This window comes from Brachycentrus maculatus, unplaced genomic scaffold (assembly GCF_059751285.1).
Source record: "Brachycentrus maculatus isolate JH-2025_06_01 unplaced genomic scaffold, ASM5975128v1 h1tg000980l, whole genome shotgun sequence".
Lineage (NCBI taxonomy): Eukaryota > Metazoa > Arthropoda > Insecta > Trichoptera > Brachycentridae > Brachycentrus > Brachycentrus maculatus.
In genome coordinates, this window is record NW_028281699.1 from 1258 (window position 1) to 12020 (window position 10763).

General features: G+C 35.1%; 1 protein-coding gene across 3 annotated transcripts; it reads left to right on the forward strand.

The window, feature by feature from the left end:
* The first annotated feature begins 4696 nt into the window (after positions 1 to 4696).
* LOC148299741 (uncharacterized) lies at positions 4697 to 10027 on the forward strand. 3 transcript variants are annotated; one of them, XM_088275749.1, is made up of 2 exons: positions 4697 to 4836; positions 8880 to 10027. In XM_088275749.1, the coding sequence occupies exon 2, from the start codon at positions 8990 to 8992 to the stop codon at positions 10010 to 10012; it is 1023 nt and encodes a 340-aa protein (XP_088131875.1). In that variant the 5' UTR covers positions 4697 to 4836; positions 8880 to 8989; the 3' UTR covers positions 10013 to 10027. The 3 variants fall into 3 exon arrangements, with proteins under 3 accessions (XP_088131875.1, XP_088131876.1, XP_088131877.1); XM_088275750.1 differs by having other exon boundaries at positions 4749 to 4936; XM_088275751.1 differs by having other exon boundaries at positions 4758 to 4931.
* The last annotated feature ends 736 nt before the right edge of the window (positions 10028 to 10763 follow it).

Genomic DNA, 10763 nt, shown 5'->3' on the forward strand with positions numbered 1-10763 from the left:
GCCTATGACAGTCGTCAGCCCCGTAAATGCCCAGACTTCATATTCTTCTTCATCTTTGATGAGATGTCAAAAAATAATATGCATTCAAAAGTCATTATATACCGAAATAATCATTGTATGACAGAATTAAAAACGGAGATATAAGAAAGGTATGTAAGGCTGAACAAGTAATAATTGAAAAGATTAGAAAGAGTTCTTCAAGGTGGTATGGACATGTGGAACGAATGGATAACGAGAGAATGACTAAGAAAATATATGTGGCGAATGTGAGAGAGAAAACAGAACGAGGACAGCCGAAAGAGACTTGGCACCATCAGATCAATCAGAACCTAAAATCTGGCGGTGTCAAAATTCTGTGTAATCGGAGGGCATGTATGACTAGACGTATGCATATCAAGGAGGCGAGGAGTGTATATCAGGACAGAAGAGTGTGGCCTTCCATCCTTTCAGCCTACTCCTGCCGGGAAATGGCGTGATGGTAGTAGCTAGCACCACTTGAAAGGAATACGTTGGATTATGGGACATCCTGTATATATATCCGTGAAAAAAGATGCCAGAACTCCGTTCTACCGCATTACATGAAAAAAAAGCCCTGGTTATAACACATAACATATGAAACATATTTTAACATATAAAACAATATTTATAAAAATACGAGAAGAATTGTCAAATCCCATGCAGGTGTAATTTTAAGAAACTATTTTAGATTTTAAAACAGTGAATAGATATTTTCTCTGTACTCAAAAGAACACATTTCGCTCACTCCTTTCAACAATGTCAAATATCAAAAATCGTCAATTTTCAGTTGTGCATATTTTCAAAATGCCCAGAAAATGTACTATATCCCAGCAAAAGCGGCATATTTTTAACTTAATCCTTAACCCCCTACAGGGTAGAAAGAGTTGTTTTTGCATTTTGAAGAAAAGGGATTGTTTTATTATTTTTTTAAATAAAATAAATATTTTTCAAATGGAGAAAAAACATTCAGGTTTTACCTAAAAAGATCTGTTGCAAAGTAAAAAGTTCGATAAGTGGCTTGATATTTATTTTTAGTACATTTTACAATGTTTTTAAACTTAAAAAATGTTCTCCTGATAAATCAAGTTTTTCAATTTATGACGTTGTTGAAAGGAGTGAGCGATTTCTAAACCTCTGTGTTTAAATTACGTATTTAAAGAGATTGTATTTATTATGAGATGTGAATTTGCAATATAATAAAAAATATTTAAGTAAAGACAATGGAATAGTTGTGCGAAATGATAATAAACATTATGTCAATATAATTTGAGTACATAAAATAAAATAAATTAATAATTTTACAATCTTTTTATTACTAGAACTAAAATCTTCAATCTCTCACACTACTTTATAATATTCTTCACACCCATTGGGTGTCCACTGTGAGTGTACATATGGATACCGTAAGGATACCATGTATGCACAAACAGCGTCCACGGGTTGATTCTGGTGGACTGTGAGTGTACATACGGATACCGTAAGGATACCATGTATGCACAAACAGCGTCCACGGGTTGATTCTGGTGGACTGCGTGTGTACATACGGATACCATAAGGATGCCATGTATGCACAAACAGCGTCCATAGGTTGATTCTGGTGGACTGCGTGTGTACATACTGATACCGTAAGTATACCATGTATGCACAAACTGCGTCCATGGGTTGATTCTGGTGGACTGCGTGTGTACATACGGATACCATAAGGATGTATGCCATGTATGCACAAACAGCGTCCATAGGTTGATTCCGGTGGACTGCGAGTGTACATACGGATACCGTAAGGATACCATGTATGCACAAACAGCGTCCACAGGTTGATTCTGGTGAACTGCGAGTGTACAAACGGATACCGTAAGTAAACCATGTATGCACAAACAGAGTCCACAGGTTGATTCTGGTGAACTGCGAGTGTACATACGGATACCGTAAGGATACCATGTATGCACAAACAGAGTCCACAGGTTGATTCTGGTGAACTGCGAGTGTACATACGTATACCGTAAGGATACCATGTATGCACAAACAGCGTCCACAGGTTGATTCTGGTGGACTGTGTGTGTACATATGTATACCGTAAGTATACCATGTATGCACAAACAGCGTCCACAGGTTGATTCTGGTGAACTGCGAGTGTACATACGGATACCGTAAGGATACCATGTATGCACAAACAGCGTCCACAGGTTGATTCTGGTGAACTGCGAGTGTACATACGGATACCGTAAGGATACCATGTATACACAAACAGCGTCCACAGGTTGATTCTGGTGAACTGCGAGTGTACATACGTATAATGTAAGAATACCATGTATGCACAAACAGCGTCTACAGGTTGATTCTGGTGGACCGCGGATTGGCGCCGATTGTTCCAACTCCTGACATGACTACGCCCTAGTATTTCAAATACTTTATTATGCCAAGCTTTCCTCGGTCTTCCTCTGCACCTTCTTCCAGATACTTTCTCCTTATTGATTTGTTTTACTATTCTTACTTCATTTATTTGTTCCTCATGTTTAAACCTTCTCATTAAAACAATTTTTTTTTATTTATTTGATAATACTCGTGTCAGCCTTATATTTTTCCTTATTTCACCATTGGAACATCTGTCATACACCGTTTTGCAGCACATTTGTATGAGAGATCACGTTTTGACTGCATTCAATCTTCTTTCATCCTTCTTTTGCTTAACTTTCCATGCATTAGGGTTGGTGCCATGTCTCTGTTGTGTACTGACATTTAGATTTCGCGTACATAATTTTTATATAACTATTTATCAATTTCCTAACAAAAAACAACACTGCGCTAGATATTTTAATTGACTGTCTTCAAGCAAACAGAGGGTCTTACCAGAACAACGCTGTATGTGACAAAAAATCCAAAAAATATAACTAACTAACTAACTAACCATCACGCCGCTTCCGCAGGGGTAGGCAGAGAGAATCGAACGCCACACCACTCTGTCTTTGCAAACATTCTTCGCCTCTTCCACGTTCATGCATCTCCTCATACATACCCGACGATTATTACATCTCCTGACCCGGCCGCTCTCAAGTATTTGACATACATGATTGTGCCAAGTTTTCCTCGGTCTTCCTCTGCTTCTTTTTCCAACTACATTCGCCTCATAAATTTGTTTTATCGTTCTTTCCTCGCTCATACGTTCCACATTTCCAAACCATCTCGACAAACCTTTCTTAATTTTATCGATAATGCTTATCTCAGCCTTGCATTCTTTCCTTATTTCATCATTCGAACATCTATCAAACATCGTTTAGCCACACATTCGTCTGAGGGATCGCATTTCAACTGCATTCAGTCTACTTTCATCCTTCTTTTGCCAACTCCATCTTTCACTTACATACATTAGAGTTGAAACCAGGACTCCGTTGTGCACTGCCAGTTTAGCTTCCGCTGATAGGTTTTTATTTGCTATAACTGATTTCAGTGCACCATTCACTTTGTTCCCAGCATTCGTCTGATGGATCGCATTTCGACTGCATTCAGTCTGCTTTCATCCTTGTTTTAAAATATTTATTAAATACTTTTAAAATATTTACCAAACAATATTTTTTATCCAAAAAAAAATTGTTTCTTTTAAAACATTCTTCTTCCTGGCTCCATCCAAACTCATCGTCTTTGTAGATTGTTGGGGTCATCTCTCCCCGTCCTCAGGTTGTTGGTCCTTCTGCCATGGACAACGTCACCTAGGCCATGCCTTGAATCATGTTATCTGGCGTCTCTCATGTGTGTGATTATAATCCAGGATTCGGACCTCACATACTAATAAAAAGAGTTTCTGCTCAATAAAAAGATTCTTTTCGTCTCACCAATAGATGTCTCTAGTGAAGTTCTAGTGATCCAAGAACACTGTTTCAAAATGGGTTCATATATAAAAATATAGAATTTGAGTAGCATGGTTGTCAATAATGGGTAGAATTGGTGAATGTTACACATCGTTCACTCCTTTCAAGAACGTCATAAATTAAAAAAACTTGATTTTTCAGGAAAACGTTTTTAAAGTTTAAAAATTTAACACAATGTATTAAAAATAAATATCAAGCCACTTCTTGAACTTTTTACTGCACAACATATTTTTTAAGGTAAAACCTGAAGGTTTTTTCTCCATTTGAAAAATATTTAAATAAATAATTAAACAATACCTTTTCTTTAAAATGCAAAAACTACACTTTCAGCCCTGTAGCGGGTAAATATTAATTTAAAAATATGCCTCTTTTGCTGGGATATAGTACATTTTCTGGGCATTCCGAAAACATGCAAAGCTGAAAATTGATGATTTTTGATTTATGACGTTCTTGAAAGGAGTGAGCGACATGTGTAAAGTGATTACTTAAACCAGCCTTTGACGGTCGTCAGCCCCGTAAATGCCCAGACTTCCATATTCTTCTTCATCTTTGATGAGTTGTCAAAAAAAAATATTATTATGTATTTGAACATATATTAATCAATTTTTAAACATTGTTCTTGAAACACTATAAATTCACTAGAGACATCTATTGGTGACATGAAAAGAAGCTTTACATTGAGCAGTGACTCTTTTATTAACACTGATGTTTATTTTTTATTTTTTATTTGCCAGTTACAGCGTTTTTCTGGTCGCACCTTCTTGCGGTGACATTTGACACCGCGACTAACTTGTTTATCGCCCGACCGTGACTAAGTTCACAGCCGGTATCCAGTTTTGATCGTAGCGACCATCAGTCGGACAGTCGAGCTTGTTCAATGTCGCGAGCGGACGTCGCGCCTCCGAATGTCACCAAGCTGTCGACATACAGCCAGCAAGGAACTGCGAAGAAAAGTGTCTGTGAATTTCCTAGAATTGTCATACTTTTTTGCTAAAAAATACCGAGATTGTGTAGTTCAAACGATCTTTATAAATAACTAAGTGTTTTTTTGTAACGTATAGTATTGCATTTTATTGCTTGTGGTCGAAAATGTTTTTAAAAAATCGAAACATTAGCAGTTTGAAGTTTGTTTTGGTCGATATTTTTGCTCGTTATAAGCGAGTAGTAGATCGTTATAACCGTGCATAAATGTATGGAGTAGGTCACAAACCAAAATGTCAACCAATGTTTTCTCGTTATATCCGACGTCTCGCAATATCCGTGCTCGTAATAACCGAGTATATATATATATATATATATATATATATATATATATATATATATATATATATATATATATATATATATATATATATATATATATATATACATATATATATATATATATATATATATATATATATATATATATATATATATATATATATATATATATATATATATATATGTGTCTTGTCATATTTTCTAAATAAGACACCACTAAATCCCATAGATATTTCGCTCACTCCTTTCAAGAACGTCATAAATCAAAAATCGTCAATTTTCACTAGTGCATGTTTTCGGAATGCCCAGAAAATGTACTATATCCCAGCAAAAGAGGCATATTTTTAACTTAATATTTACCTGCTACAGGGCAGAAAATGTTGTTTTTGCATTTTGAAGAAAATGTATTGTTTAATTATTTTTATAAATAAATTAAATATTTTTCAAATGTAGAAAAAACTTTCAGGTTTTACCTTAAAAGATCTGTTGCACAGTAAAAAGTTGAATAAGTGGCTTGATATTTATTTTTAATACATTGTGTTATATTTTTATACTTTAAAATCGTTCTCCTGAAAAATCAAGTATTTTGATTTATGACGTTCTTGAAAGGAGAGAGCTTTTTATGTTCTATTGCCCCAACAATTATTATCAACTGCATATCATCTTTTGCACATTATGTTACCAATTTAAATATTTCTTTCACTAAAATTTAGACATACCCACACTAAACGAGAGATATCTTGTGATGACGTCTCATCACATTTAAAAGTAGAGTTTAGTCTAATTTTAAAACGGAAGAGGTATCCTCAAAATGCTCCATGACCTGTAAAAAATTGAGCCAATACATAGTTCAATTTGTGATTAATTTAATTCATGTATTTCGTATTAAAATGTCATATATAGAGACATAAAATAGAACCGTTATGTCGACTCGTTTAGATAACTGAATTCGCAGTAACGGCGACTTAGAAAGCGCGAATGTGGTACAAGGAATGCAGTATTCGCAAACGCTGTTAATATTTGACCTGAAATTTTATATTTTTCTTCTTCTGCTCTGTGTAGGCCTTGTGGCCTGTTTTTTAGGAGGGATTAGCCTCCTGAATGTCGATTTCCAGCTGTCAATCCATCTCTTTTGTCGTCAACCTTGAAATTGGCTTTGCAATGCAATGTGGGGGAGTCTGGATGGTTCCAATCTCCTCACACGCGGATCCCATTGTCTCCTTCGTTGCCTTCCCCATCTAATGACATGTCGCTCACTCCTTTCAAGAACGTCATAAAAAAAACTTGATTTTTCAGGATAACGTTTTAAAAGTTTAAAAATAAAACACAATGTATTAAAAAAATATATCAAGCCACTTTTTGAACTTTTTACTGTGCAACAGATCTTTTTAAGTAAAACATGAAGGTTTTTTCTGCATTTGAAAAATGTTAAGTATATTTTTAAAAATAATTAAACAATACCTTTTATTCAAAATGCAAAAACAACACTTTCTGCCCTGTAGCGGGTAAATATTATGTTAAAAATATGCCTCTTTTGCTGGGATATAGTACATTTTCTGGACACTCCGAAAAACATGCAGAACTGAAAATTTACGATTTTTGATTTATGACGTTCTTGAAACGTTAAATCAAAAAACTTGATTTTCCAGGAGAACGTTTTCAAAGTTTAAAAATATGATATAATTTATTAAAAATAAATATCAAGCCACTTATTGAACTTTTTATTGTGCAACAGATCTTTTTAGGTAAAACCTGAAGGTTTTTTCTCCATTTGAAAAATATTTAGTATATTTAAAAAAATAATTAAACAACACCTTTTCTTCAAAATGCAAAAACAACACTTTCTGCCCTGTAGCGGGTAAATATTAAGTTAAAAATACGCCTCTTTTTCTGGGATAAAGTACATTTTCTGGGCATTTCGAAAACATGAACAACTGAAAATTGACGATTTTTGATTTATGACGTTCTTGAAAGGAGTGAGCGATTTGTTAAAACTAAATATTCCGGTATATTGGTGTCAAATTCATTTAGTTTTTAGTGTATATTCTTTATTTTAAAAACTGGTTTTGATATTCATACTAATTTCGTCTTGTTTACAAAACGTAGTACTGCATGTAGCTAGCTTGTTTATGTCCAGAATGGTACATTAGACCAGTACGGCTGTCCAAACTTAAAACACAGTAAGGGACATTTTTTTGTAGTACGGTTTTGCATTTTTGGACTAAGTACTAATCTACTTAGTCCAAAAATGCAAAAAAACGTACCTACTACTAAAAAAATGTCGCTTACTGTGTTTTAAGTTTGGATAGCCGAGTATTCGTGTACCCTGGTGATTAGTTTGTGTGCCGCGGAAAAACGTCTAGTTTTGTGAACATAAATTATTATTTATTGCTTTGGCGTTTAATTTGTAGAACTCCATTTTAATTTATGTATTAATTTTTAATGTAATTTTTAATTAATTTTTATGTATTAATATTGTCCGCCTCCGTAGTGTAATGGTCAGCACGCTCGGCTACCGTTCTGGAGGTCCCGGGTTCGATTCCCAAGGGAGGTAAAATAAATATAAGTGATTTTTTCACTGAAATATTTATTCAATATTACCATGGACTGGTACCTGAAGCCGAGGGCTGATCACCCTTCCTTCATGTGTAAACGATCAAGATAACACCGCGTTTATATGACACAGTGCCCTATGCACCATTGGGGTGCGGATAAGGGTTTTATTATTATTATTATTAATTTTTAAATTAAACACAGATTTATTTGAATCTACTTAGTTGTATTTTTTATATTTTTTGACATCTCATCAAAGATGAGGAAGAATATGGAAGTCTGGGCATTTACGAGGATGACGACCGTCACAGGCTGGTTTATCTTTTCATCTCACCAATAGATGTCTCTAGTGAAGTTCTAGTGATTCAAGAACAATGTTTCAAAATGGGTTCGTATATCGCTCACTCCTTTCAACAACATCACGAGATCGTTTTTAAAGTTTGAAAATAAAATGAAAGTTATTGAAAATAAATATCAAGCCCCTTTTTGAACTTTTCACTGTGCAACAGATCTTTTTAGGTAAAACCTGAAGGTTTTTTCTCCATTTGAAAAATATTTGGTTTATTTAAAAAAAAAATTAAACAATACCTTTTCTTTAAAATGCAAAAAACAACACTTTCTGCCCTGTAGCGGGTAAATATTAAGTTAAAAATATGCCGCTTTTTTTTGGGATATAGTACATATTCTGGGCATTCCAAAAACATGCACAACTGAAAATTGACGATTTTTGATATATGACGCTGTTGAAATGAGTGAGCGATATAGAACTTCCAACAATTTGAGTAGTGTGGTTGTAAATAATGGGTAGAATTAATGAATGTTACACGTGTGTAAAGTGATCACTCAAACCAGCCTATGACGGTCGTCAGCCCCGTAAATGCCCAGACTTCCATATTCTTCTTCATCTTTGATGAAATGTTAAAAAATAATTTAAAAAATACTCATATAATTGGAGATAATCCAGATTTGTGAACAAGTATTTGGTCACACTCAAAATGTTGCATTTAAATTTCCTTTATTGGCTTAAAATAATACTTTGAAACAGTCTTCTTCTTCCTGGCTACATCCCAGCTTATTGTCCTTGTAGACTGCTGGGGTCAGCTCTCCTCTTCCTCAGTCTATAGGTCCTTCTGTCCTAGACAACTATGGAGCAGTATGCTGAAAAATTATTGTTTTATATAGGAGTTCTGCAGTATTTCCAATTTATAATGACTGACATTTAAATAAGCTGTAAGATAAGTCCAAAAAACATTATCGAGTGTACGTGAAAAAGTGACAAATTTGCAGTAAAAATGATTTTTAATATGTCTGGAAAGGACCTTTGCGGTGTCCTGATTTTGTTCGCCGCAGCCAGGATATCTGCGGCCAACCCGACTTCCTTTTCCCGCTATGAAATTGAACCAAACAATTTCAACAACCAACGAGTGATGTCATCGCAGGATGCGTTCGACCAAATCCAAGATCAACACGAACAAAAGGAAAGCAGAAATTATCAGAATATATTGACTACTACATCAGAAGACTCGGAAGACATACTCGAAAAAGAATGCGGCCTAAATATACAAGATTACTTAGTGAACAGAGAAGAATTGCCGATTTTTTGTGTTAAAAGTATCAAAGCAGACGATAAAGAAGCAATTGGAATGAAAGACAAGCTAAAAGAAGAAACCAGAAAATGTAACAGCTTTCTTTGCTCGTGGTACAATGAAAACTGCAAACAAAACATGAAAAAGGAGCACAAATTTGACTCCACAGATATAACGCTGAAAATTGAAGATCCGAACGTCAAAAAGTGTAAATGCGTCTTCAGAATATGGAATCAAGAAGGCTGTGAGAAAATTTTAGCAGTCGAACTTAAGAAATCGTCGAGGAAGGACTATATCCAACAACAAGATGGCTTTCAAAGGCTTGAAAGCAATCAGGCACGGATGCAAAAGAGGTCGAATTATAAAACAACCGTCGCTGATTCGGACGCCGTGTTTTTCGGCGAAGAATCGGAAGACGACGACACGAGGTGGCAGAAGCCGCCAGCCCCGAAGACTGGTCCGTTTGATCGCGCGAGGTATACGGAAGAGGAGAGAGCCTGTTTTGCAATTCGCGCTGTCAGATTTGAGGGGAGTTGTCACGAGCTGAATTCGGTCAAGGCGTGTCCTGGTGAGCCTCAGCAGTGGTTGGTGCTGGAGAGGCCTACTGAGGACGGAGGGGCTCCACTCCAACCAGTCTGCAAGCCGAAGCCTTGCTCCAAGCCAGACGAGGTATTTTGGTCATTGTTGTACTACATATATTTCTACTACACTCCATTATTTTCTGTCTAAACCTTGCTCTAAGGTTGATGATGTATTTTGATCACACTTGTACTATATTTCTACTACACCTTACATTTTTCCACAAAATACATCATTATTTAGTCCATTCTTTTCTGCTCTAAGTCTAGCTCCCAGGCTGATGAGGTATTTTGGTTATACTAGTATTTTAATTCTTCTAAGTGTAGTAAGTGTGTTGAAAGTGTTCGATTCATTCACATAACACATCGTTCTTTGGTCCATCCTTTGCTGCCCCAAGGCTGACGAGGTATTTTGGTCATACTTGTACCATATTTCTACTACATATATAATATATAATAGCTGTTTATACTTTTTTCTTTTTTTAATATTATTTTCACTTTAGCCCTAAATTAAGTCTGCCTATCAATCTTCTTAACTGTTGCTATATTTTATTCTAGCTGTTTACTTTTAACTCATTTGACATTTGTGAAATTTTGTAATTGGAATGTTACAATTACCTGTTTTATTTGTTATCCATTATTGTAAAAGTGTTTATGTTAATGTTCTGTGAAATTTCTAAATAAATAAAATAAAAACACCTTCAACTCTTCCACATAACACATCATTTTTGGTCCATTATTTTCTTTCCAAACCTTGCTATTGAAGCATTTTGGTAATACTCGTACTAAAATTTTAGTACACCTTTAATTCCTTCACATACTCGTAATACATCATTCTTTCGTCTATACTTTTCTATCCAAGCCTTGCTCCAAGCCTGACGAGGTATTTTGGTTATTCTTGT